Source organism: Tachysurus fulvidraco, chromosome 5 (genome assembly GCF_022655615.1).
Source record: "Tachysurus fulvidraco isolate hzauxx_2018 chromosome 5, HZAU_PFXX_2.0, whole genome shotgun sequence".
Classification (NCBI taxonomy): domain Eukaryota; kingdom Metazoa; phylum Chordata; class Actinopteri; order Siluriformes; family Bagridae; genus Tachysurus; species Tachysurus fulvidraco.
Window position 1 is genome coordinate 9628461 of NC_062522.1, and position 27962 is coordinate 9656422.

General features: G+C 39.7%; 3 protein-coding genes across 8 annotated transcripts in view; 1 reads left to right on the forward strand and 2 right to left on the reverse strand.

Moving 5' to 3' along the window:
* The window catches only part of mast2 (microtubule associated serine/threonine kinase 2), a 116193-nt gene extending 109501 nt beyond the window's left edge, over positions 1–6692 (reverse strand). For 3 of the 5 annotated variants that reach the window (XM_047813354.1, XM_047813353.1, XM_027154414.2), the window contains exon 1: positions 5649–6692. In XM_047813354.1, coding sequence (XP_047669310.1) covers positions 5649–5729 — 81 coding nt within the window. In that variant the 5' untranslated portion in view covers positions 5730–6692. The remainder of the gene's footprint in view (positions 1–5648) is intronic. The other 2 variants (XM_027154411.2, XM_027154410.2) reach the window with 1 other exon arrangement.
* A 1313-nt stretch (positions 6693–8005) lies between these two features.
* On the reverse strand, positions 8006–13240 carry tmem69 (transmembrane protein 69). Of its 2 annotated transcripts, XM_027154404.2 has the most exons (4): positions 13090–13182; positions 12862–12911; positions 9912–9952; positions 8006–9180 (listed from the first exon to the last, which is right to left on the reverse strand). In XM_027154404.2, the coding sequence occupies exon 4, from the start codon at positions 9106–9108 to the stop codon at positions 8473–8475; it is 636 nt and encodes a 211-aa protein (XP_027010205.1). In that variant the 5' UTR covers positions 9109–9180; positions 9912–9952; positions 12862–12911; positions 13090–13182; the 3' UTR covers positions 8006–8472. The 2 variants fall into 2 exon arrangements, with proteins under 2 accessions (XP_027010205.1, XP_027010203.1); XM_027154402.2 differs by lacking the exon at positions 9912–9952 and having other exon boundaries at positions 13090–13240.
* Positions 13241–15679: 2439 nt separating this feature from the next.
* Positions 15680–27923, forward strand: gpbp1l1 (GC-rich promoter binding protein 1-like 1). The gene is made up of 12 exons (XM_027154468.2): positions 15680–15870; positions 17172–18230; positions 19554–19667; positions 20183–20312; positions 20432–20748; positions 20839–20914; positions 21463–21659; positions 22541–22681; positions 22809–22964; positions 23845–23963; positions 25503–25602; positions 26183–27923. The coding sequence occupies exons 3-12, from the start codon at positions 19608–19610 to the stop codon at positions 26336–26338; spliced, it is 1452 nt and encodes a 483-aa protein (XP_027010269.2). The 5' UTR covers positions 15680–15870; positions 17172–18230; positions 19554–19607; the 3' UTR covers positions 26339–27923.
* Positions 27924–27962: the final 39 nt, after the last annotated feature.

A 27962-nucleotide genomic window follows, 5' to 3' on the forward strand; every position in this document is an offset into this window, starting at 1 on the left:
TAAACTTGAATTGAATTGAACTAATAAATCAGACTACAACAGTAAATAAATACCTCACTTTACTAAAGGAACATTTCAGAAACAGTTCTTGGGGATAATTTTTTCACCTCAAGTGTACACACAATAAAAACACACACTATTAACATGATATGAGTGAGTGAGTGAGCACGCAAAGAGTGAGCTACCTGGATGAGTGTATAGACCTTGAGTGCAAGAGGAAAACAAAAGAACGACAGGATGTTTTTCAGCTCTGATATTCATACAGCTGACTGCCAAGTCTCCAAGATGGAAAATGTCAAATGATGACTACGGAGCCAATAAAATTCCTTCACATGATTTTTCCAGTCCTGACTAAAGATTAAATTAAAGGGTGTGGGGGTTTATTATTCAATCATCACAGCGCACAAAAGCATCGGAGCTCTACAGAATTCACACGGTTTTCTACCAAACCCAAAATATTTGCTACAATGAGTTTTGTCTTAGAAACACACACGTTGATGCATGTATCTTTCTTCACACCCTTCTGACATGCCCCTGCTATGTTCGGTTCAGCAGACCAGCTGTAGCGGAGGCAAGTTAGCCTCAGGCTGGCTGTTATACGAACGTTGGCATCCTGCAGCTGCAGAAGGTGGCTTGCAGTAACCCATTTAAAACAAACACGTGGCATTTACACACATTTACTAAAAGATCATTTGGAAACGTTACTCTGAGCAATAACTGCGTTTTCACAAGTAGACAAAGTATTAACAAAATGGTCGTGTTGTTGGTGTGAAATTTATTGTGTGAATGTCACTCGATGAAGAGTCAATGAAAACAGTTCTAATCAAGATTAAACCATAAATCTCAAGCTCTCAACATGTACTGGACTTTATCTGTTTAAACACATCTAATGTTTTTAGCTACAAATAAGACAAAGCTAAAATCTTTGCTTGCCAATATGTGAAATTGATATGAATAGAAGTAATTTTTTTAAACAAGCAATTATAAACTTCATGTGATGTTCACTTTAAACTTCACTTTAAAGTTGAAAAATTATCATTTACTTTAAGAGAATTTGAGCCAGAAATCCGTTACTGGAACGGCTCCTCGAACTAAACTGCACAAGTTGTAAAAACGTTCCAAATTTAAGCCATGAAACTGAAAACATGGAATGTTTCAGTAAAAAGTCTTTACAGGCTCACAGCTCAGGTTTGATTCTCAGACCTCACTCACAGTACAGCGTTCTTATAAAACAGATAAACGATGCTTCTTGTCAAAGTTCCATGATATGACCTTTATCTTTCATAAGCTTGATATCGCTTAATATTTTTAGATTCTTAATAAACAAAAACATGAACAACCTACTTGAATGAAGCGTTTATCCTACACGAAGCTGAAAATGACTGACATGTTTAGTAATTTAATAAGACATTTTGTCAGCTCTTATCAGAACATATTTGCTTATAAGAACTGAGGTCTACATATAGAAACATGGTGAGAGCCCCGAGGCTCACTGAGATTAGAAGAGAGCATGTGAATGTCTCCAGTGTTTTGGCAAAGGAGCTACATGAACTTCTCACTGTGTGACTCACAGCTGGAGAAATCAGTACAAGCTCGATTTCACAAGTGTGTCCACGGCTTCTATTTCACCACTCGTTTTCTCTCACCATGCACACACATGCACATGTATTTCTGAAATGTTCCAGCGCAAACAACTTTAAACATGTCTAAAGTACGATTCAGGCCGTTTGATAAAGTAAAGTTACCTGAGGACGTTTGTAGTAATAATGCTCAGGATAAACAATCTGTGTACAAATCACATAGATGGGAGTGCCTTTACAACATATACATACTTGTTACGCCGAAAGGTTCTACACCTACTACACAACTTGTATCTTTAATGCGAACTGAAAGTTTTGATCTTTAGTTTAGGCATGTATTACTACGAAGGGCACGGTGGCTTAGTGGTTAGCACGTTTGCCTCACACCTCCGGGGTTGGGGGTTCGATACCCGTCTCCGCCTTGTGTGTGTGGAGTTTGCATGTTTTCCCGTGCCTCGGGGGATTCCTCCGGTTACTCCGGTTTCCTCCCCTGGTCGAAAGAAATGCATGGTAGGTTGATTGGCATCTCTGGAAAATTGTTCGTAGTGTGCGAGTGAAAGAGTGTATGCCCTGTGATGGGTTGGCACTCCGTCCAGGGTGTATCCTGCCTTGATGCCCAAAAACGCCTGAGATAGGCACAGGCTCCCCATGACCCGAGAAGTTTGGATAAAGCGGTAGAAAATGAATGAATGCTTCTATAACTTCTTGAACACATCACACTTGATCATTAGTAGGCCACATGACTGTAATAAGTTTGTAGACTGTCTCCACCATGTAGATTCTATCATTTATCCAACAAGCATCACTTGTCTCAGAAAGCTGCATTCAAGCTCACACACACACACAAACATATATACACACACACACACACACACACACACACCTACATTATATAAATCTAGTGTCAAGTTAATGACAAGTTACAACCTTTATTTGAACATAGTATAACTCCATTTAATCATCAGTTGAATTTTTTTATATTATCTTCACAAGACTAAAATCTCAGAGATACACCACTAATTTCTACAGCACTTCTCCCAGTGTTAAACTAATCCAGACCTAATAAGGCTTAAAACTTAATAACTTAAGAGTAACAGATCATGGTTCTATTAACAAGTATTGTCTGCCATGCAAATTCAGAATCACTGTATCAGCCAGGAACATATGCATGTATTAGGTTTGAGAGATTGTAACTCCATACCTTTATTTTATTGTTCCACGTAATCAGGGCCAATTGACAACACTATGCCTTGTTTCACTTAACAAGTGAAATGAACAGGGGTGTGGCAAGATATACCCAACACGTGTTGAGGTTTAGGAGTTGGCTGTGCTTACTGAACACACACATACTTTTTTGAACAGCAACGCTGCCCAGATTAACAACAGGCTGTTTAATTTTCTTGATTTAAATTATGCATTGCGGAGTGAAAAAAAAGGGGGGGAAATATTATTAAAGCTATTACTGTAAGATTTGTGCAGAATACAAGATATGCAAAAGGAGAGACTGATGGAACTGATATTATTGTCCATCATCCCAAATCTAGCGTGTATTAGCAATTTGACTTGAAATGGTGCGCATCAATGGTCAACATATAACAGTGTAAATATGAGACAAATGCAAAAAGTGCAAATGTTGACACCGTACAAGTAACGCAAACAATACAGATTACATAAAACATACGAGCCTAAATAATGACAAAAGGTACAGATAAATGTCTTGAATTAATATGCAAATATTTGGATAGAATTTTAAGTTCCAATGTGCAAAGGTATAACAAAATGGCCTCATCTAGTTAAGAAGTTAAGAGCTCAGCTGTGAAACACACTGCCTGGGCTTTGCATGCTAAAAACACTATGATCTCTGATTCTTCACAATGAGGGCTGCTGATATCCCAGGTTAAGGGTTAGAAGGGTTTCAATACAAGGGTTTCAAACAATATAAGTATAAGGGTTTCAAACAATAAAGTAAATTAAAACACATAAAAGCCAGGAGAATCTGTCTCTTTGGGCCAGAACTCGTGTTCCTTCCGGTAAAATATTTAATCTTGTAAATAATTTACTCGCTGTCAAGGAATCAATGACGGTAATGAATAACCTAATACTCCCTAATGAACAGAAACAGTAGCATCAACATTAAAGATGAGTAGGTTTGAAAATTTCTGGGTATAAACTGAGATGGTTGATAATGAACTACTGATTCATGAAACAGAACACACCCTTTAATCTATTCTAAAGAAGGTCTTGGGCTCAGCTGTTTTCATGTATCAATTTTAATTTGTTTCGTTCAGAACTGAAATTCTGAATAAACTGGACGTTAACCTTTAACGTGGACAATTAGTTTGGTGATTAAAAACTTTGTTTAATATATACATATAAAAAAAGCCCAAATGCCACAAACAGATTTTAGATCATTTGCTTTACAAGTTTACAAGCAGAACAGCAATATGATTTTATGTTTAGGTAATTAAGCAAAGCTGATTATATTTCACTCTCAAACAGTCAAATCTATGATTCGTTCCATCACTTTGAGTATTAAATGTTGAACCGATTGAGGCACTTAAGTCACCTGCCTGAACCTGCGTTAGCATCTTATAGCCCAAATCTGACAAAATTTGCATCAACTATAATTAAAAAAGAAATAAACATCAGAAATATATAAACACATTCTATAAAAGGAAACACAAAGTAATTGTGCTTGGAACTCTGTATTCATATTCACTATAAACCTGTCAGGTATAAACACCTTTCTGCTTTTATGCCTCTCTTATACCCTACCTGTGGTGTTTATTATAATTAAAGCTGTTTATAGGGAAATCGAGCATGTAGACGGCTGGAAAAATTGTCTTCACGGCCAATTTGCTACTTTTCATAAATAAATAAATAAATAAACAAACAAATAAATAAATAAATGGAAGGTGACGATCTCCATGGAAAATATGAGCTACTGCTCATCGGTGCAGGAAAGTGTTATCAAATCATAAAACGTATGACTTGTGTAATTGCAAGCCATGTATCAGTGGTGTACTGAGGAGACAGGGTCTTTACCTGCTATGCGTTTTTTACGCTTGACAATAAAAATCAAGACCATGAGCGGAGCTAAAGAAATTCTTGGGGGAAAGGGTGTCACAGGCGGTAGTATTAAAGTGTTATGCCTCACAGATCCAGGCTCACAGGTCTGAAGAGATGTTTTTCAGGTTCTCTGGTTTCCTCCCAAAGAAAGATGGAGGGATGGATAGGAGGAAGGAAAGAGGGAAGGAAGGAAGGATGGAAGGAAGAGATGGATACATGGAAGGAAATGTGGCTGGAAAACGGTTTGGACTAAGTAAAGAAATACAGAATTAATGGGTGGGTGGATGGGTGGGTGGGTGGACGGAGGGAAAGACGAAGGGATGGATAGGAGGAATGAAGGAAGAGATGGATACATGGAATGAAATGTGGCTGGAAAAAGGTTGGGATTATATAAAGAAAAATAGAATGGATGGGTGGGTGGACAGAGGGAAAGATGGAAGGATGGATAGAAGGAAGAAAGGAAGAAAGAAAGGAAGGAAGAAAGAAGGGAAGAATGGAAGAGATGGATACATGGAAGGAAATGTGGCAGGATTATGTAAAAAAAACAGAATGGATGGATGAGTGGACAGAGGGGTGGAAGGAAGGAAAAACAAATAGCACAAGAGGGATGGACTGATAAATGAATGGATGAATAAGTATGCTCTCTAAGCTAAGACACATCACTGACCGTACCTGAAGGTCAGAAACCAACACCTGTGTTAAGTTTAGAGGTTTAAGGAAATAAAAGCAAAACTGCATACAGCTGATTATGTGCAGTTTTTTTGACAAAGCAACAACACACATTAGTACATCTCTTAGCAGGATTGAAGTGGAGTACAGAGGGTTCCCAGTTTGTTTTGAGGTTATTGTTTGTCTGTCAGTGAATTAATTGTATGTATGTATGTATGTATGTATGTATGTATGTGTGTGTGTGAGAGAGAGAGAATCATCCTGTAATCTCACTTTCCATCCACACCACATCACTTATAACCACCATTTCTCTTAGATGATTTCACTCACCCCATTTTTTCCTTCAGAGCCACTGGACTGTTGCTCGTTGCTGCACAATTTCCTCTTATTTTTGTTCTCCGTCCTCTTCATTTTCGGTGCAAACAGTGAAGACAGCTGAGAAGTTAAATCGGCTCAGACGATCATAGCTTCGAGTCGCTTTCAAGATGAAATTTTCACACCATGAAGTTTAAAAATCCCACAAACTGATAAAGCGTGTAACAGAAAAGGTTTTGTGTTCGAATCTCCGGATGTCATAATAACCACAAAACAAACAAACTAGCTAGCTAGCTTTAAGCTAACCTAGCTTGATAGGAAATTATGAGGTCATTTATCCGGCTAGAAATAAGGTAGAAACATTAGGTATCCGAGCTCGGAAAGTGATCGAATAGAAAAATAATCAGGTTTCCGACAAAATAATGAGCACTTTATACATGTAGCCGTTACAGCGGTTACAAATGACGGTTAGCAAGCTGAGGTAATTAGCTGCGTTTGATCTTCCCGCGTCTCTTATAAGGCTGTTAGCATTTGTGCTAATTCTAAACTCGCCTCCATGAATTCAGAGCGGAGTTTAGACTTTCTATTTTTCCCTCACTGTTTAAAACTCATCCATGTCTTCGGTTTTCTCTCCAGCACCAGCTGATAAAACCAGATAGCTAGTTTAGCTAAAACCGACTGTTTGGGATTTTACTTCACCAAACAGCCAACTAACGTAAAGCGCTCGCGCTTCAGTCATGACCAGAAGCCGGTGAGTCGTCCTGCTGCACTGTTCTCAGATCAGCACAGCTTCTGTACGTACACACCGTCTCCCTGCCCTCATGGTGCGCACATCCGGAATAAACACACCGCAGGGATGACGGCAGATTTAATCCCACCGGATCCCAGATTCCTCTGCACCTCGGTCACAGTAATTTAACCGCTTCGTGGATCACGCTGATCTGTGATCAGTCTGCCGGATCACCAGCGCGCGTGCTGACGCGCAGATAAACTCGGCGGTACTGATTTGGGAGCAGTTAAGCCTCACACTGGCTCGTGGAGCACAAGCACGTGGAGCTTGTAGTGCATTTTAGTATTTTTGTGTGAATCTGCTGCCACCTACAGTTCACTTTTGTTATTACAATGTGTTTATATTACGTTCATTTTTTTTATTTATTAAGCTGTGGCTTGGATCCAGAGCCCTGTACAATCCAATTAAGAGTTTATACAAAATAATGATATAAAAAAATGAAGCCAGGTAACCATGCATGACATGCTTTCTTTAGTTTCCTTTTGTATGATGACATTTTGGGACACCCTGTTTTATGGTAACATGTTTGATCATACATTTATGGCATTTAGTAGACACACTTATCCAGAGTGACTTACAATTTATTTATTTCAGGGTTAAGGGCCTTGATCAGGGGCCCAGCAGTGGAACCTTGGTGTTACTACATTGAATCTAATTTTTTTTACAATAATGCTGTTTCTGTTTATTGTCTTTTGTGAAGTCTTGTCTTTTGTGAAAAGTCTTCTTGTCTTTTGTCCTGCACTGTTCTTTTTGTCTTTTGTCCTGCACTGTCTTGTTTGTCCTGCACCATCTTTTGTTCTGCACTGTTCTTTTTTGTCTTTTGTCATGCACTTTCTTTTTTGTCTTTTGTGAAATGTCTTTGTATTTTTTGTTTGCACTGTCTTTTTTGTCCTGCACTGTCTTGTCTGTCTTTGTGTCTTGTCCTGCACTGTTTGCACCAGGTCGCACAGATGCACTTTATGTATCTAGGACTAACTTACTAAGTCCTTATAGCCCTGTCTTTGTTTTATGTAGCACCTTGATCCTGGAGAAACGTTGTCTCATTTCACTGTGTACTGCAACAGCTACATATGGAGCTATAATACAGCAGCTATAATGGTCATCCTTTACCAGCCTCACTTTTTTAGTTAATGAAACAAAAATAAAACCCACAACTTACCATTTTACCAAGAAACAAAAAACCTCAAACTCTTATGAAAAGTCAAAACTACACAAGCTGCTAAGTGGAGCTTAAGTTTATGTCTGGTTTTAAGAGCTGTGGACTACGAGAATGTGTCCCCTGAATACTATAGGAAATGTGAGATTTGGCTCGTATTAGAAAGCAGGCTATAACTAGAATTTCAGTGAAAGAGAAGCAACAGATGATTAACCACATGTAAGATATATATATATATATACGTATACGTATATATATATATATACGTATACGTATATATATATATATATATGGACTAATAACATTACAACTGTAGTTAGATGAAGGAATAAAAGTGAATAAATCGATAAAAGTATATTAATATTTTTTTCAAATTCTGCTGAAAACATTTTTGATTGAAAACATCCCATAATTAAGGTTGAAACCCAGAGGGAAAATCATTGGATGTTTTTTTTTTCCTGGTATTAATTTATTATTCATTTTATTATATGAAACAAAATTTTCCACAATAGATCATTATAAATACAGAGGGGAAAAGATGGTACCGCTAAACATTTTCCTTTAATTTCATGTTTAAATGTAGAAAAATAAGACAGCAATTTGAACCCGATGTTTTATTTGCCTTCTGTTGTAAATATGACTGCATATGAATGATCAATGGGTGTGACAATGTCATATAGTGATAATATCAGTATTTAAACATTCACAATCTTGGCAGCACGTGTTCTTGTCAGTACCTCTTGGAGTTATGATTATTTCATTCATTAATACAATTGTGTAATTGTACAAATGTGATTGTCCTATTGTTTCCAGGATGAAAACTGACTTGGTATGACAGGTATAGGTTAAAACATTATGAGGTTAAAGTGAGATTTACATATAAATAAGAAAAATTATTCCTGGGTCAGATATCTCTTCTCTGGATAGAATCCTTTAAGAACTATAGTGGCCAGTAAAGAGAAGAAAGCTACTGTAGTGAGGATTGTCCTCAGTGCCTTGAACCAGCTGGGGTAAGTGGGTAACAGTGCCAGGTCGTAATGAAGCGATATTCCCAGGCCCATGATCACTAACATGCCAGACTGAATAATGTTGTGGCTGAACAGCAAAGCTGCCCACGCTATTATAGTGGGAACAACACTGTTGGCTAGGTTCAGCCAATCGGGTTTCGCAGGGCTGCCCTCGGGTAAGGCGAAGCCCCAACGAGCGCCGCCGAGAAAGGAAACAATAGCGGCTCCGTACACAACTTGAGCGTAAGCTAATTCAGGAACGTAGGTCTCGGTGACGGCCATGAGTAACGGAGCGGATACAAACGGTATGAGACCGGAAAATCCTAAATACAACGCTGGTTTGGGTGCTTTCTTCAGAACCTTCATATCATAACGTAGCAAGTCAAGTTCGCGTGGAGGAGCTTCATCTGGCTGCCGTTTCTTCAGCCTCTGTGATGACGTGTGGAAGGATTCAGCTTGGATGATGGAACCTGCTGCGTTTCTATGAGGCAGAGGGCAACTCCAGGTTTTTGTGAAACACATAGAGAGGTGGATCTGGTGGCTGGAGAAGACAAACCTTTTGGATATAGGCTGAAGTCTGCTCCACTTCCCACACTGTTCATAACAAAAACACAGGAATTCAAAGGTTATTTCTGAAACTCCAAAGACAAAGAAAAAGCTGCTAATGGATCTGACTCGATGTAGGATTTTACCTTAAACCGTAAGGTTTTACCAAATAATGCTAGGAATCTATGAGACTATAGCTTTTTACATTTTCCAATAACAGCAAGTCCTGAAATGATTTTTTCCTCTTAAACATCAACAATGTTCGAAACAAACAACTTTATTTAATAAGAATGTCACATTTTTTAATTTAAAGCGTCACCAATGATACTTAAAATCAGTCGTTGTTAATAGTATTGCTTTGAGGATACCTAATGTTTTTATGTTACACGATCCATCAAACGTGGAATGTGTTTCAATTTTTGCAATTGAAACAATTTCAGATGCAAGGTTTATAAAAAAGAAAAAGAAAAAAAATAAAGAGAAGAATCCCTAAAGATTTGTATGTTTAATCCCTCACACCACCATGGCCAGGGTTCGATTCAGGGGCAGTGAGTTAACCTAGCCACTGGGGGAATTAACTCTCAGTGCTGGTTCCAAGCCTGAGTAAAATGGAAGGCTTGTGCCAGGAAGGGCATCTGGCATAAAACTTGTGCTAAATCAAATATGCGAACCGCAAAAAAAAAAAAAAAATAAGAAATGCACAAAAGCATCATTATTAAATACACGTATTTCACAAGTAGATGGTTTAAAAGCAAACTAGATTAATTAGATGAACTTACATTTTAATCTCGGTCTTAACTTTTATAAAAGCCATCGGTATCTATAAAGATATACAAAGGTAGCATTCAAAAGTCTGAATTCACTCAGAAATTCTGTCGGATCACAGGTTATTTGATGAAAGTAAAGGAAGTTCATTTAAATGAAAGTGATTGAATAGGAGTGCGTTTAAAGAAGTGGTAACACTTCATCTCTTCGCTCTAAGCTCACCACCAAGATGTGACAAATTGCTCACAGAATTATTTTTTCCCCCAAAATCAGACAGTTTGTGTTAGTCCAGAGAGTGGCGCTGAATCTGATCCAATATCTCCTATAAATCTAACCCTAACCTACGAGACACAGAATAAGCAACACATTATCCAGCGACGCTAAGCTAAGCCTACCCACTGAGGCCTGATTCACAAAACCAGAAAAGTTGACAAAAGCAAACAAATCCAACCCAAGTTAATAGGGTTCATGACACTGGTTATTACATTTATTAAACAACTCAGGTTTCAACTCTTAATCAAATATTACTCGTTGTGCACATGCACTTAAATGTCTGATGATTGCAGCAAACACTTCACAAATGACCCGCTTTGCCTCCAAACCTGGATGTGTGAAACAGACTTCTGGACATTTGTCTTGATGTTGCCCAGTTAGCAGGTATCAGATCAGGTCTTACTGACCCCATGGACTTTTGGTTCTGCAAAGACTCCACAACTTACTATTGGTTTTCAATAATAAAACCCACTGGAGTTTTGGTTTGGTAACATCTTCACTCCCTGCACTGATAGTTCTTAATTGTCTAGCTTCGCTAATATCGTTTTATTAAACCTTACTCTATATTCTAAACGGGGAAAAAAATCTGATTGCATTTCATAATCTATTTATTCATCATTCCATTTATCCTGCCAATTATTTGCATCCTACATTACTACACTTCATTAGGACTTCAGTATGTAGCAGTCTCTTAAAGCCTCTTACAGACACCTCACTATTCAGCTACAAGATGTTGAAAAAAGATTTTAAATGGACATTAGGTTTATATTTGAAAAAATACACTGTAAGAGCATTGATACGATACCTCACTGTATTGATAGGATACCTCACTGTAATGATACGATACCTCACTGTAATGATACGATACCTCACTGTAAAGATACGATACCTCACTGTAAAGATACGATACCTCACCTGTATTGATACGATACCTCACCTGTATTGATACGATACCTCACCTGTATTGATACGATCCCTCGCTGTATTGATACGATCCCTCGCTGTATTGATACGATCCCTCACCTGTATTGATACGATCCCTCACTGTAAATATACGATCCCTCACCTGTATTGATACGATCCCTCACCTGTATTGATACGATCCCTCACTGTAAATATACGATCCCTCACCTGTATTGATACGATACCTCGCTGTATTGATACGATCCCTCACTGTAAATATACGATCCCTCACCTGTATTGATACGATCCCTCACCTGTATTGATACGATAACTCACTGTAAATATACGATCCCTCACCTGTATTGATACGATACCTCGCTGTATTGATACGATCCCTCACCTGTATTGATACGATCCCTCACCTGTATTGATACGATCCCTCACCTGTATTGATACGATACCTCACCTGTATTGATACGATACCTCACCTGTATTGATACGATCCCTCACCTGTATTGATACGATCCCTCACCTGTATTGATACGATCCCTCACCTGTATTGATACGATCCCTCACCTGTATTGATACGATCCCTCACCTGTATTGATACGATCCCTCACTGTAAATATACGATCCCTCACCTGTATTGATACGATACCTCGCTGTATTGATACGATACCTCGCTGTATTGATACGATCCCTCGCTGTATTGATACGATACCTCGCTGTATTGATACGATCCCTCACCTGTATTGATACGATACCTCGCTGTATTGATACGATCCCTCGCTGTATTGATACGATACCTCGCTGTATTGATACGATCCCTCACCTGTATTGATACGATCCCTCACCTGTATTGATACGATCCCTCACCTGTATTGATACGATCCCTCACCTGTATTGATACGATCCCTCGCTGTATTGATACGATCCCTCGCTGTATTGATACGATCCCTCGCTGTATTGATACGATCCCTCACCTGTATTGATACGATCCCTCACCTGTATTGATACGATCCCTCGCTGTATTGATACGATCCCTCACCTGTATTGATACGATCCCTCACCTGTATTGATACGATCCCTCACCTGTATTGATACGATCCCTCACCTGTATTGATACGATCCCTCACCTGTATTGATACGATCCCTCACTGTAAATATACGATCCCTCACCTGTATTGATACGATCCCTCACCTGTATTGATACGATCCCTCACTGTAAATATACGATCCCTCACCTGTATTGATACGATACCTCGCTGTATTGATACGATACCTCGCTGTATTGATACGATACCTCGCTGTATTGATACGATACCTCGCTGTATTGATACGATCCCTCACCTGTATTGATACGATCCCTCACCTGTATTGATACGATCCCTCACCTGTATTGATACGATCCCTCACCTGTATTGATACGATCCCTCACCTGTATTGATACGATCCCTCGCTGTATTGATACGATACCTCGCTGTATTGATACGATCCCTCGCTGTATTGATACGATCCCTCACCTGTATTGATACGATCCCTCACCTGTATTGATACGATCCCTCACCTGTATTGATACGATCCCTCACCTGTATTGATACGATAACTCACTGTATTGATACGATAACTCACTGTATTGATACGATACCAAGAAGAAACAGTGAGAAGAAAAGCTGTTTAAAACTGTACTTATAATCTGTAAAGTTTATCTGCTCTCCTTAACAGATGGTACTGTAAATAAATCATTTGTGTTAAATCTGATTGAACTCATGTTGTATGTTTACTCACCCAGAAGCTGGCACCCAAACGGCCTCCTATTAGAGCAATGGACATTTTGCCTGCAATGCAAATTTTACAAGATTAATAAGATCGTTGCAACAAGAATTAATTTTTATTCCCGTTGCTGTTTAAGGTCGTTGAGCTACTTCCCTGAACATGAGCTAGTTAGCTTAGCTTAGAGAGACTAACTTTCTGTAATAAAGCTTGTTAATGATATTAAAATATAAAGTCACTTACTATCCTTTCATGGAGTTTCCAAAAATGCTCTAAATTAATAACTACTTCTTGTGTCACATTATAATTCAACAGCACATGCGGAGGTCAACAGCTACATATAGCAACATGGCGAATGTTTCTACATAATAAAAGTCCCGTCAAAATAATTCATTGTTTCCACATAATAAAAGTCATTTTAAAATAATCCATTCATTCAGTCTTAAAAACCTATTGGGTATCAATTTTAACGAAAAACACTGACATACTCATTGCCTAATTTTATAGTGAAATAAAATGTAGCTCTTGATCATTTAGAAAATGTTAAACCTTTCTATTATTCTGTGTATTGTCAGTGAAAAGTACTAAAAGTACTCTTTTTTCTTCTTTGTATTTATACGTTGTGTTGTGTATATACTGTATACTATATTATGTCTATATATATATATATATATATATATATATATATATATATATGCATTTCTTTTTCTTTGCTGCTGTAGCAGAGAAAGGTATATCTTATCTTATAATAAATGTAATATTTATTTATTAGAACCTTTATTTATTAACCTCACATTTAATATAGCAAAAAAAAAACAAGTTTATCAGACTTTATCCAGTGTGAATTTTGTATTTAAATCAAAGCTCAGCAACAACATGAAGAGACCTCAAGCCTACTTTGCATGGACTTACAAGGCTCACAGCATGTCAAGGAATTTAAAGCATCCCTGATTACGTGATGAACAATGGCATCTCCATTCCAGATTAATTACAGGAACATCTCGATTGAAGCACCCAACACTGAGAAAGCACTAACCATTGCAGCTCCTCCCAGGGACCAGGTACTATAATTGCAGCAAATGTGAGGACAACCCTAATCATGGGGAAACCTGCAAAGTCCTGATATTGGTCCTGATATTACCAGCTCTGTGCTATTCTTGGAAAGCTGCAGATTGACCAGCATCAACTTAAGAAGTCTCCAGTTATGTGAAGAACCATCAACAGCACTGGCAAATACAAACACCAGGTCTTCTGCCTTCTCTTTTGGGCATAAAGGACACTAAAGTCAGTGTGATATTGATTGAACTCAGCACCACCACAATCCAGACAGTGGTCACAAACTCCGAAAACTGGACATTCTGGACTTCCAAGTCAACAGGCCTCACTCAAAATGTCAGAACTCATCATACCACTGTATACTGAACTTAAGTACTCCGACAAAACACATCACTAAGATGCTCTTTACCAGCAACAATGAGACAGAGGAAGTGAGACTGAAAATAAGTCTCGCCTCATGGTGAGCCAAAATAAAAAGGTGATTGTTGGTAACTTCAGAAAGACCTGACACAACCCTGTACACAGTTAAAATGCAAGCAACTTCCTGTTCCTGTTAGTGTACATCACCATCAACTTATCAAGATTACTCAACACTGTGAAGAACTAAAGGGAGCTTTCATACCACAGGGACTGTACCCTCTGATGGCTCGACGATAGCCAGAGTTCAAACAGAAAGATGATGTGTAGAGCACAGAACATAACAATGAGAGAATGTCTTCACGATTGTGAAAATTTTGATCGATTGAATAAACAAGCTCTGAAATACGAATTAAAATTGTCCGCAGAGTGTGAGTGAATGAGAGTGTGTGTGTGCCCTGCGATGGGTTGGCACTCCGTCCAGGGTGTATCCTGCCTTGATGCCCGATGACGCCTGAGATAGGCACAGGCTTCCTGTGACCTGAGAAGTTCGGATAAGTGGTAGAAAATGAATGAATGAATGAATGAATGAATGAATGAAATACGAATTAGAATATTTAAAGAGCAGGCTTTACACATATGATGGAATGTATGTAATTTATCATAATGATGATGTTTTCATAACTCATTCTGTGTACAGTACTGCTGCTGCTGATAATAATGATATGTGTACCTGCAGGTGTCTGTCTGTCTGTCTGAGTGACTGGACATCTCTGTCTGTCTGTCTGCCTGCCTGGACGTCTCTGTCTGTCTGACTTATTGGATGTCTCTGTTTTTCTGACTGACTGGATGTCTCTGTATGTCTGTCTGTCTGCCTGGACATCTCTGTCTGTCGGACTTATTGGACGTCTCTGTCTGTCTGACTGCCTGGATGTCTCTGTATGTCTGTCAGACTGCCTGGAAATCTCTGTCTGTCTGTATGTATGTCTGACTGCCTGGACATCTCTGTCTGTCTGTATGTCTGTCTGACTGCCTGGACATCTCTGTCTGTCTGTGTGTGTGCGTGTGCGTGTGTGTGTGTGTGTGTGTGTGTGTGTGTGTGTATGTATGTATGTATGTATGTATGCATGTATGTCTCACTGCCTGTGCGTCTCTGTCTGTTTGTATGTCTGTCTGTATGTATTTCTGTCGGTATGTCTGGACGTCTCTGTATGTCTGGACGTCTCTGTGTGTCTGACTGCCTGGATGTCTATGTCTGTCTGTATGCCTGTTTGTCTGTCTGTATGTATGTCTGACTGTCTGGACGTCTCTGTCTGTCTGTCTGTCTGTCTGTCTGTCTGTCTGTCTGTCTGTCTATCTATCTGTCTATCTGTGCGCGCGCGCGCTCAGTGCAGCGGAATGTTGTGACGCGGCCGCCGCTCTGTGATCGATTAGCAGGTCTGTTGGAGAAGTAGACAGGAACAGGACAGACGGAGCGAAGTGTGGCTTAAAAACACAAACAGAAAAGAACAATCGCAAACACGAACAGCGGATAAAAGTCATCGGCTGGTTTGGAGAAGAAGCACATCTGCATCTTTGTTTAACTTATTCGGCTAGACAACGGATCTGAAGGTAGCGTGTGTGTGAGACGATCTCCGTCGTCCCGAGTCCAGTCTGCGCTGCTGCTACAGGGAGCCATTTTGCAACAGTTTTTATTATTTTTGACCAGATTGCTAACCTGCTAGCCATTAGTATGCTAGCACCAAGGCTAACAAACAAACACACACACAGTACCTCAGGTAGTTTCGGCTAGTGCGTGACACTGGGACGATAGCTGACATGTTTTTACTTTCTGTATAAAGTTAAATTGCACAAATAGTTACACAGCCGCCTGGTGTAGTATCTACGGCTAGCATTAGCATGCTAGAAAGTACACACTGAATGGCCTACAGTTAACGTAACCGTCGCGGTGACTAGCGGTTAGCATGTTAGCTAACTCGTCAAATGTATCCGGGTCTATTTGTAACAGTAGTATTATACTATTATTATATATCATTGTACCATTATTAATATATATTCGTATATGTATATATTTATATACAGCATTGTTTGCTGCTCCTTAACCGACAGTTAAGACTCAAGGTTAGCAAATTTATTTTTGCTAGCATTAGCATTCAAGCTACTAGCTAATTATGCTAAGCTAACTCTCTTGTGGTTACTTTTTTCAGTGTTCCGGAAACACACACAAATAAACGTTTATAAAACACAAAAGCAGTCATGTTCCGAGCTGATTAAAGGCTCTGATGTATTTTAGGCGAGACTCAAACGTAAAGTCAAACAGCTGAACAGTTTGAGTGTTTATTCAGTAGTCAGTACTCAGTGCTGTCATGTTGGACTCAATAACTCTCTAGGTCCGTCTTCTTCCAACACGCTTCATTCATGTTTACGTGTCTTACGAGGTGGAAAATAGTGAACACTTTTGCTATCATCTGCGTTAAAATATAGCCTAGGGTGTTAAGTATCCTGAGCTGCCCATGTTGCTGTGCTGTAATCAGGGCTGATAGGTTTTTCACTTTCATGTTGCTTTGTTGTCATCAGTGCATTAGTGATAACATTGATTGATTATTTATCCAGTATTGACATTCTGTCAGTAATCTGGACTCCGCAAGTGTCCTTGTAATACGAAACGTGACCCAGATGTCTTCTAAAATAATGCGTGTCCTGTGTTTTGTCCCAATTTCAACATTTGTCACAAATTACTTCTGAGGATCAGGTTGAAAAATATCCCCAAATCCTTTATCCTAATTTATACTAATCTTGCCCTGAGACAGCTAACAAATTAGTGGATTTCAAATGTAGGAATTCAATTCAATATTCATGCATATTTTCAGCTTAAAGGATGTTGACGGATGGATGTTTGTTTCTTGTTTCAGAGTGGATCTGCAAAGTGGAGAAGTGACGTGAAGCAGCAGGGTACTGGATATTTCCTGAACAACATGCACACTATATGAGCTACAATTAAACCTTTGCACCCTTTTTTGTCATTTACTTCGTTTGGATTTTTATAGTCACGTCGCCTGTGAATCGCCGATGCCTGAGGCGCTCTGGTACACAACACGTCTGTTAAAAACCTGCCGTCTCTGCTGTGATTTGTTCGACAGAGCTCTGAATTGATGAACTGGAAAATTTACAGATTTCCGAAGGATCAGATCGTACTTTGTTACCAGTTTTCTGGGTCTCTAACGTGATACTGGTTCAGGAGTGACAACATTTAAAAATGATGTCAGTTTTTTCTTTCACTCACTTCTCATCTGATATGAACCAAAGTTTGAGCTGCTGAAACTAAAGCAATGCCTATGACGCCGTAGCACCAGGCGCTCACGGCTTTTGTGATGTGACGCATCGGCCACTTTTCTTTTTGCCTTCATCTCGCACCCTCGCTGTTTTAATGAGGTGAGCATATTTGGCTCGTGACTTTCTTCAACAACGCGTTGCGCGGTGTCGTCCCACGCTCTTTCTTATTTTCCTCTGTGTGCGTCCTCAACTTACGATGAGTTTGTGAAAGGAGTTTCTGAGCTTCAAAGCAAGCACAGTGTGCTGCTTTTTACAGCCTTCCAGATATAAAGACTGGTCCAAAACTCCTAGAATTTTTTTCTTCCATGTCACTTTCACTTTATTTTGTCACTCTGATGTGATGAATTGAGGCTGTCCTGCTTGCTTTCTACGTCCTGTACTTCCACCACCATTGATCAAAAGCGCTCCTTCTTGACCACTGACCAGTACAACCATCTTCCATATTAACATTGCGTTGGAAATCTATACACCAAAACGAGGTCACCTCACTCACTGCACCATCCTGGAGGCTGGAATTTGTTTGTGGCGAGCATCTATTGTCCTGTGGCTGTCCGGGTTGCACACCTGAAGCTGTGTGAGCGAGTGCAGGGAGAAAGCCAAACACGGGGCCGCTGGACTACAGAGCTCAAAACTCTGGGGTAAGGGCCTGCAGTGTCTCCATATAACACTAACTGCTTTTTATCTTGGATTTTTAAATCACTTATGGCTTTGTGATGCTAGCGTAAAGTGCTAACCTTGACTATTTTTTCTTACTATAGTTATATGTGTGTGTTGCATCTATCTATCTATCTATCTATCTATCTATCTATCTATCTATCTATCTATCTATCTATCTATCTATCTATTTATTTATTTAAAGAAAAAGAAAAAAAAAAAACATTTCTTATCCAAGCCTAACAATAAACGCAAAAGGCGAAGCTTTCTTTAAGGATGTATTTAACATTTGTGGAAGGAGTCTCCAGTGTCATTGTAGTCTTCAGTCAGGATTGGAAATGTTTTTGTACTTTTGCATGTTTTTGAAGTTTCTCAGTCACATAAACAACACAGAACATATCTATAAATACATAAAAAACTATTTTAAAAAGTCTATTGTTGGCAATTTGCTGTGGTATAAGAGGAATAAAACATGCAGTTGTAGGAAAATGATCAACTTAGACATAGTAACACATTCCGCTCTGCGTCAAACCACATCACAGCACAGAATTAACGGACATTTTCAGTAGGGAGCTTAATGTAACAATATAATTTAAAATAAAAAAACACATTGTGTTACTTAAAAGCTTTCCTCTAGCTAAGCTTACAAATTGCAGTTTATTGATTATCCATATTCATCGGAAAGCCAAAATTGAAGAGCTCCTGAGAGGAGTAACAAAGTGTTCGCCATTTTATCTGGAGGTCGCAGGTTAAAAAGAATCTCACTATGCCATAGCCATCTGTAACAGAGAAAAATAGTGAACTGACACTCCGAATGCGTTAGGTCAACCCCAAGGTGCCTTCGTTTGTGTCAGAGGACGTATGCCTTAACTCACACACACACCGTGTTGTATTCTCACAGACCGCTAGCTGTCGTACGATCGGTCTGACTGTTGGGTGGGAGATGGCCCAATTCCTAAAGAGAAAGTCTGTCTGAAAATAATTCAAATACAATTAACTGTTAGTTAGCCCTAGTGAAACTCTTGATTTTTGGGGGGTAGTTTCTTTTTGGGAACTCTGGTTTTCTCTCCGGTCCAAAGACATGTGTTCTAGGCTGACTGTAGTATGTGACCATGTGTGAGACACCTCAATGATCACACACAGCTCTTTAAGATGCTTTCGATTTAGCTAATCAGCTATATTCATTTCTTATACTCACTTTTCGTTTCTGCCTTTGCACATACAGTACCTTAGGTGTATTATTATTATTATTATTATTATTATTACTTTTCAGCTTGATTTAATACATGGTGGCTTTTTCTCGTCAGTTCAGGCCATGAGGTTTCATGCCTCGATCCACTGACAGGAGACACTGGACCTAAATGGCGCAGCATGACTTTGTTCCTGCCTGGCTTAACTTCTCCACGCCTCAGCCTGCCAAGGTGAGGTGCAGACTGTACTTTTATGCAAATCTATTGTGGGGGAGTTTCAGAACTAAAGATACATGGAAATACTGGAAATGCAAGAGTAAGTAGATATGCAAATGAACACAGGAAAAAGCTGATGAAGATCCAAGCAGAAATTAATACATCATTTCATCCCAGTAGAATATTCAGCGTTGTTGATTTTATTTCATTTTGTTATCTGGGAAACGGCTAAATCCTCCTAAGTTCATACAGTAGCTTCAATAAAAATGCTGGGATCTATGAATACACATCTGATGGCTAGTTAGTCTTCAGTAAACTATTTTGTAATCGTGACACACAGGCACAAGTGGAGATATACCATATCGTTGCAAACAATTTTCTTCATTGATAACATGAGCCCAGTTTTATTAGTTATACAGTTTGTCTGAAACCTCTGTTTTAAGTGACAGTGTAGCATGAGGTTAGTCTATATGCAAAGAAGGAGTTATTAGCGTGTGATCCTTAAGTGTGCTCGTTGGTGTGTCTCGCAGTCCCCTGCAGCCCCTCTTGAGAAACATGGTGAGCACTGTGCTCGTGGGGACGGCCGGCCGGGAGTGAGCCGCCGTAGACACAACTCCTCCGACGGCTTCTTCAACAACGATCTGCTCCGTGCACCGTCGGGTAAAACATGCACAAGCTACTCACTCACATCCAGCCAAAAGAATTGTGCATGCATGGCTCTGATCACGTACTAATGCGCTTTGGCTAACAGTTTTCTGTATGTTCTGTGCCCGTCTCAGGTGATGGGTGGCTCCAGCCGTCTCTGTTGAGGCATGACTCAGTGGACTCTGGTGTAGCTAAGGGCAATCAGGGAGGTTTGGGAAGCGGACATGGCTGGAAGGAGACCCCCAGCTGGCATGGGGCCCCGCGTGGTCAAGAGGCTCCTCACCATCACCATGGGCGCCATGCCAAACGCGGAGGAGGAGACAGGGACAGGCAAGGCGGCCATCGGCAACGGAACGGCAACTTCCATCCACGCAAAGGCGCTCCCTTCCAGGACCGTTACTCTGACGAGGAACGCAATGATGACAAGCTTAAGTTTGTTGAAGAGGATTTTGTGAGTGTATTTTCTGTCATGAATGTTTAGTCATGGCTTCTTGTGTTTTGTTGAACTTTTTTTTTTTACATCTCACTGTTCACAACGCAGCCTTCCCTGAATCCAGAGATGACTGGGAAGCCAGTGAGTCAGGCTCGTGCTGTGGGAACTCCAGCAGGCGTATGGGGTAAGGAAACGTGCTTAGATTTATTGTTGTTGTGTATATGCTATGTGAAATGTTCAGAATTTTTGTGATTTTAACACACAAACGGGGGGGGGGGGGGTATTGTTTTCAATATTTATATTAATAAACGCGTATTCAGGGTGCACGGTGGCTTAGTGGTTAGCACGTTTTCCTCACACCTCCAGGGTTGGGGGTTCGATTCCCACCTCCGTCTTGTGTGTGCGGAGTTTGCATGTTCTCCCCGTGCCTCTGGGGTTTCCTCCGGGTACTCCGGTTTTCTCCCCCGGTCCAAAGACATGCAGTCCGTAGTGTGTGAGTGAATGAGAGAGAGTGTGTGCCCTGCGATGGGTTGGCACTCCGTCCAGGGTGTATCCTGCCTTGATGCCCGATGACACCTGAGATGGGCACAGGCTCCCAGTGACCCGAGAAGTTTGGATAAGCGGTAGAAAATGAATGAATGAATGACTGAATGGATGAACACACAAACCCAAAAAACACACATATTTGAGGGCTTTATGTCTAAGCAGCACTTTGATCTTCCTGTTTTTCAGAGAATCCTCCCAGCGCTAAGCAGACTATGTCTAAGATGCTGGTCATTAAGAAAGTGTCTAAGGAGGACCCTAGCGCTCCATTCTCTGCCGGTTTTGCCAGTGCCAGCCCTCTGCCAGCCAATGGCTCCAAAGTTCCCATCACTGGGCCAAGTGTCTATAAGAATCTGGTTCCCAAACCTGCTACTGCCCCAACTAAGGTACTTAACCCTTAACATAACAGAATATTTGTGGCGATGCTCTAAGGACAACACTTTGTCTGCTCATAAGGTGAAGGAGGCTGTGGTGTCACAGGGGGATTTTGGTACTGCAGTTACAGCATTATTAGGAGATAAGGTTTAAAAGGTCTCAGGGACACATGAAAGGTCAAGTCTTGCTGTTGGAGCTTAAAACCTTTTTCTTATTAATGTGCATTTTAAGTCACTTCGAGTCCTCCAGACAGGAAAGGTTAGACTCGTATGACTATGACACAGATACCCTGCGTTACAGCAGAGACCGAATTCTGCTAGTCGTCCATCTCCAAGGTAATAAATGTGGCACGTGTTTTGGTATGAAAACTGAAGCTTTTGAATGCGGTCTGTTTGAGTGTGGATTACAGATGAAGGGATGAGTGAGAATCGGTCTTTTTAATGCGGATCCGAAAGAAAGGACTCACTCAGCATGTAGTCAAGCAGAGGAAACCATTAACCACAGTGAAAGTAGATTAATGTTACTGAAACACATTTAAACTGGTTAAATCTTGAATTCCATCGAATTTCACATTTTGATGTGGGATGTGGTAGCTCAGTGGTTAATGTGTTTGACTACTGATCGGAAAGTCATTGGTTCGAATCCCAGGTCCACCAAGTTGCCACTGCAGAGCAAGGCCCTTAACCCTCAATTGCTCAGGTGTATAAACTGAAAAAAAAAAAAAAAAAAGTAAGTCACTCTGGATAAGAGTGTCTGCTAAATGCTGTAAATGGAATTTTGAGTTGTAAAACAGCTGGTTTTGGCTAATCTCTGCCTAAGTTTTTACACTGAGCATTTTTATTTATACGAGAGTTTCCGAAAGCTCTAGTATCTTCTCTTGTGTTGTCGTCAGACTGGTCCTTGGAAGCCCAATGGAAGGGAAACTAAAGTGGGTTTGCATTTCTCTGGTCGGGATTCAGCCTTCACCAGCCCCGTGTCTGTGACCAAACCCCTGACCCCGGTCAACGGCCCACCCCATGGCACTCCGAAAGAGGTGAGGAGAGATCTGCAGTATGGACAGGACAGTCACAGCGTAAACAGCACTGCATTTCGATTTCACCTGTATATGTGGACGTAAAGCACTTCACAGTCATTTATTGCTTTTGTTCTGTCTTTCACAGCCACCATGCAGCACTACTCCTCCAATAGACATCACTCCTCCTCGGCTGAAGCTGATGCGGCGTGGCACAGACCGTAAAAGCGAGTTCTTGCGTGGACTGAAGGACGAGAGGAACGGAGAGGTGAGCAGCTGCCACAGCCCTGGAGCTCCAACAGAGGTGAGAATTTAAACAATGCATGATGGGCTGCCTGTTTGGAATCTTTTTTTTTTTTTGTATACCGAGGGAAGAATGCAATAACTGAGATCAGCACCTGATAAGACATGATACTAGTCATGAACTAAATAAGACATGCTTACTAAGATCATCCATCTTTATAGGTACCCAGGATTTAATTACTAACAAAAACAAATGTTTAATTTACAACAAAACATTTCACCCGTCCAACACGTCGACGTTTTAGCCCTTAGGTTTTCAGAGTATGGTTTGCAGACGAGGCTTCTGCATTAAAAAAGATGGAGATCACCATGAAACACTATAAACAGATTATTGTTGTTAATTATATAGCGATATTAACAATTAATTAAGAGCATAAATGACTAATCAGTTCAATTTCACACCTGTAAATGTGTACATACAATTTCGTCTACACTGTATATCCCATTCTGTTACACTGTGGAGCTTCTGTCACTAAAACAAATTCCTCGCATGTGAAAACATGCCTGGCAATAAAGCTCTTTCTGATTCTGAATTGAATTAAATAAAGATTAAATAATGTCCATTTTATATTTACAATTTTAGTACAATATTCCTGATTTTGGTTATGATACTAAAAATCTATATATAAATGTAATGGTACACATCTGCTTATTTAACTAGCGCTATTATGTTCATAAACACTCCAAAAGTGGAGCTTTGGATTTATTCATACACTGAAAGATCATCATGTCATACTGAAAGATCATCATCATGTCATACTGAAATTCTGGCTGATTTAATACGAGTGAAGAGCGAGAACTTTAGTCTCGTATAGCTGATAAGTTATGGTTGGATATTGTTTTTTTTTGGGGTGTTTATTAACCTTGTATTTGTCTTTCAGGGAGAGAGCAGTACTCCTGAGCCAAAAGAGTATGAGGATGGCCATGAGAACGGCATGTCTCACTCTCTTAGTGACTCTGACACTGAGCACCTATCCAGCTCCTTGGAGGCTGAACACCGGTTAGCGCAAGCGCACACACACACACACACACACACACACACACACACACACACACACTTCTGTTCAATACATTAATCATAGTGCTTATGTGCCTTTTTACACCTGGTCACTTCATGTGTGTTCTCTGATCCGATAGCTATCTGATTTGTTAAAACTGTTCCATTTACATTAGGCCACATAAATGCGTCTTGACGAATCGGATATCGATCCGATCTTTCCACTCCCGCCCAAAATGCAAATATATTTTACCTAATTTCCCGGGGTAATCGAAATGAAACACGCTTTGGTGTGTGCGGTTTTTTAGGATGCAATCAAAAAGAAGACGAAAAAACTTATGACGTTTATGCTACAAAAAACAGAATTTACTGTTTGCTGCATTTTAAGACCCGACGAAACGCCTGGGTGAAAGATCACCTGCGAGTGACGTACTTCCCTTTGGGAGGAGTTTAGCTCTGACGTATGTGGCTTGAACGACCACATGCATTTACACCTGTCCAGTTTCATCTGAAATGTGTCCCAGACCTCCTCCTGAAGGGGTTTGAGTGATCGGATTTATATCCGTCTTATAACCTGGTCTTTTTACGACCGGATAGCTATCCGATCACAGAAAACGCATGAAGTGGCCAGGTGTAAAAAGCCCCTATATGTAGGGCAGGGATTAAATTAGTTATCAGTGTTGATTTACATGGAAGTGCATTTTTTGCAGTACTTTAAACAGCATATTTATGCTGTGTTGCTTTTTACAAGTGAATAAAATGCTATCCTTATTCAAATAACCCCTGTGGTTTTGGTGCAAATTAAACCCGATTAAATTTGGAAAAAATGACCAATTAAGATTATTTGCAGTATACTATAAAAGTTAGATGGTGGTCTAATTACCTTTTATACCACATAGGTGTTGAATTTGTGATACTTTTTGGTTAGAGGGTGTTGCTTAATTTTCTGTTCCAGTGGCTCTAGCAGTATCGCTGATTATAGCGTCGAAGTTTATATAGGTCCTTGTTTTATTATCAAAATATGTGTGGTAAGAGTTTACAATGACATGTATAGCAGATGCTAATCTGAGATTAATAATTAAATTGGAAATATAATTTTATTAAAAAATTGTTTTTATGGGGAGTTTTTCCCTTTATTTTCTGGAAGTGTCAACCAAGGTATTGTCCAAGGTATAAAAAAATATATACTATAAACTATAACTATTATATTTTAACTATAAACAAGAAACATTTTATAGTGGCTTGTTCAACAATAAATTAAAATGCTTTAAAAAAAATTAAAACCAAATAGCTGCTTTAGAAAAAGAGTACATTTTTTTGCTGCTATTGAAAATATTTGATGATAGTACATGAGGGTAAACATCACCCCAGGACATTGTTGATTATTTTTCTATATTTGCTTTTCCCAGATTTTTGTGTTATTTCTGAAGTAATAGCAGCAAACTTGTTCACTGGAATATATAAAAAAAATGTTGTCAGACACCATACTAATGTCTACTTTGTCTAATAATATGTACATGATTTCGTTTCTCTGCTCTGTAGGTTGCTTAAAGCAATGGGCTGGCAGGAGTATCCCGAGAATGATGACTTCCAGCCCCTTACAGAGGACGAACTCAAAGAGTTTCAGGCTAAGACTGAGCAGGTACGCTTCACTCTAATGACCAGACATGTTCCATATGGATACAGTGCATTTTAGTAAATCATCATTTATTTGAACATCCTGCAATCGTGTGTGTGTGTCTGTGTGTGTGTGTCTGTGTGTGTGTGTGTCTGTGTGTGTGTGTGTCTGTCTGTGTGTGTGTCTGTCTGTGTGTGTGTCTGTCTGTGTGTGTGTCTGTCTGTGTGTGTGTCTGTCTGTGTGTGTGTCTGTCTGTGTGTGTGTGTCTGTGTGTGTCTGTGTGTCTGTGTGTGTGTCTGTGTGTGTGTCTGTGTGTGTGTCTGTGTGTGTGTCTGTGTGTGTGTCTGTGTGTGTGTCTGTGTGTGTGTCTGTGTGTGTGTCTGTGTCTGTGTCTGTGTCTGTGTCTGTGTCTGTGTCTGTGTGTGTGTGTGTCTCTGTGTCTGTGTGTGTGTGTGTGTCTGTGTGTGTGTGTGTCTCTGTGTCTGTGTGTGTGTGTGTGTCTCTATGTCTGTGTCTGTGTGTGTCTCTATGTCTGTCTCTGTGCGTGTGTGTCTGTGCGTGTGCGTCTGTGTGTACGTGTCTGTCTGTCTGTGTGTGTGTTCAGATGAAGAAGAACGGGCTGGGGCGTAACGGTGTGCTCCTGAAGCCACGTGCTGTGGCGCTGCTGGCCTGGAGGAACTCCACCAACACCGGCCTGGATGAAGGCTCCGAGTCTGAGACCAGCAGTAGCAGCCAGACTTCGGACGACGAGGACACCTAACGTGGCTTTAACTCTCCCCCTGTCCTCTTCCTCCATCACTCTTGCTCACTTTCTCTCTGTTTCTCTTACATCATACCTTACATTTCAAATGAAAAGAAGAAAATGAGTGAATATATTGTTTCCATGGACAAGAGCCATCAGTCATATCCCAGTGACAGAGAACACTGAAATGACATGTCATGGGCAAATTTTTTTTTTTTCTTTTTTTTTTTTTTCTTTTTCTTCCTTTTCTCTCCCGTTCTCATGTTTTCCCTTTTTCTCCCCAGACTAGAAATGTCTGTCTAAAGCCACACACACACACACCCCCACACAACACACATCCCCCACCAGATTTTTTTTTGTTGTTGTTTTTGCTTGGGGAAAAAAAGACTAACTCATCATAACACCAGTTATAACCGTGACTTAACGTGGAATATGACTTCATCTGAATGTTATATAAAATGGCTTTGACACCTTTCTCAAATATATATTTTTTTTCCTTTTTGCGAAAACAATTCGTAGCATTAGTGTAAAGATGAAACAATCATTGTGAGCCACTAAACAGCGGCATTGCTCCCAGTCCCTCATAGAAATAAGCAAAAGCCAGCAAGAAGCACTAAAACAAACGCCCAACAAACGAATATCTATATATATTTTTGGTAGTACAATTTGACAGCTAAGATCCGAGCCCTTCTCTTGTGTTTGATTTACTTATTCCACGGCTCTCATACTTTCTGAACTAAATCCGAGCAAGCTTTTGAAAGTACAGTCAAAGTGACACTTTCTACATGTAGGTTACATGAGAGTTTATCGCCTGGTCTTTGGATAATCTCACCGTTATAACAATTTGAAAAAGAGTGTGTGTGTGTTTGTCATCTGAAGGACAAAATTAATCTGATTTTCTTTCAGGCTTGCACAATTTCAAATGGTTCTTCTTGTTCTAAATCCCAAAGAATTATAGTTCATGTTCTCCTAAAGCCAGAATGTTCAGTTTCAGCATTTTACAAATCAGCCATGATGTTTCACTATCAATTTCAGTGGTTGCAGAAATAAATATAAATGAATAAAAAGTTTAAAGATAGTTAGAGGAAAATGCCACCTTGTCAAGCACCTTTTAATCCACTGACGACAAAAAGAAAAAAAAAAGAGACTATGTAGTGAATATTTCTAATTGGCTTTTTAGAAAAGAGCCTTCGGTCTGTAGAGCGTTTTTCTTGGCTCTGACTTGTAAAAAACAAGTTCTGTTCTGTTCACAAATGCGTTTGAGAACTCCTAGATGCTCCTCTGTCCATGCAGCTGATAGAACAGTAGATGCCCATCTGCAAAAGTTCTGTATTTCATGAGGGACTGTTGGTGGAAATTATGCATCTCCATTTTTTTTTTTTTTTTTTTTTTTTTTTTTTTGTACCTTGTTTTTGCTGATAGGGTATAAAAAGGCTTTATTACAGATTTTCGTTTCTTTTCTTTTTTTATGTTGGTACAGCTGTAAAAAATCCCACATAAATAGTTTTTTCTTCTTTTGTTTGCATTATGTTGTTTCTGCAGCCTTGATATTCAGGGTGGATTGTAAAAAAAAATATAAGAATAAAAATTGTGAGTTTTGGAAGATGATGATTATTTTGTTAACATTATTTGCAGATAATAA

Excerpts from the sequence above, each read along its gene's own strand:
- tmem69 (XM_027154402.2), bottom strand. The coding sequence starts at position 12,906 with ATGTCCATTGCTCTAATAGGAGGCCGTTTGGGTGCCAGCTTCTGG. Across the intron at positions 9,181-12,861 it reads GTTTGGGTGCCAGCTTCTGG|TGTGGGAAGTGGAGCAGACT; the intron begins GTGAGTAAACAT and ends TGTTATGAACAG.
- gpbp1l1 (XM_027154468.2), top strand. The coding sequence starts at position 19,608 with ATGGCGCAGCATGACTTTGTTCCTGCCTGGCTTAACTTCTCCACGCCT. Across the intron at positions 23,964-25,502 it reads TCCTTGGAGGCTGAACACCG|GTTGCTTAAAGCAATGGGCT; the intron begins GTTAGCGCAAGC and ends TCTGCTCTGTAG. Across the intron at positions 25,603-26,182 it reads TTCAGGCTAAGACTGAGCAG|ATGAAGAAGAACGGGCTGGG; the intron begins GTACGCTTCACT and ends GTGTGTGTTCAG.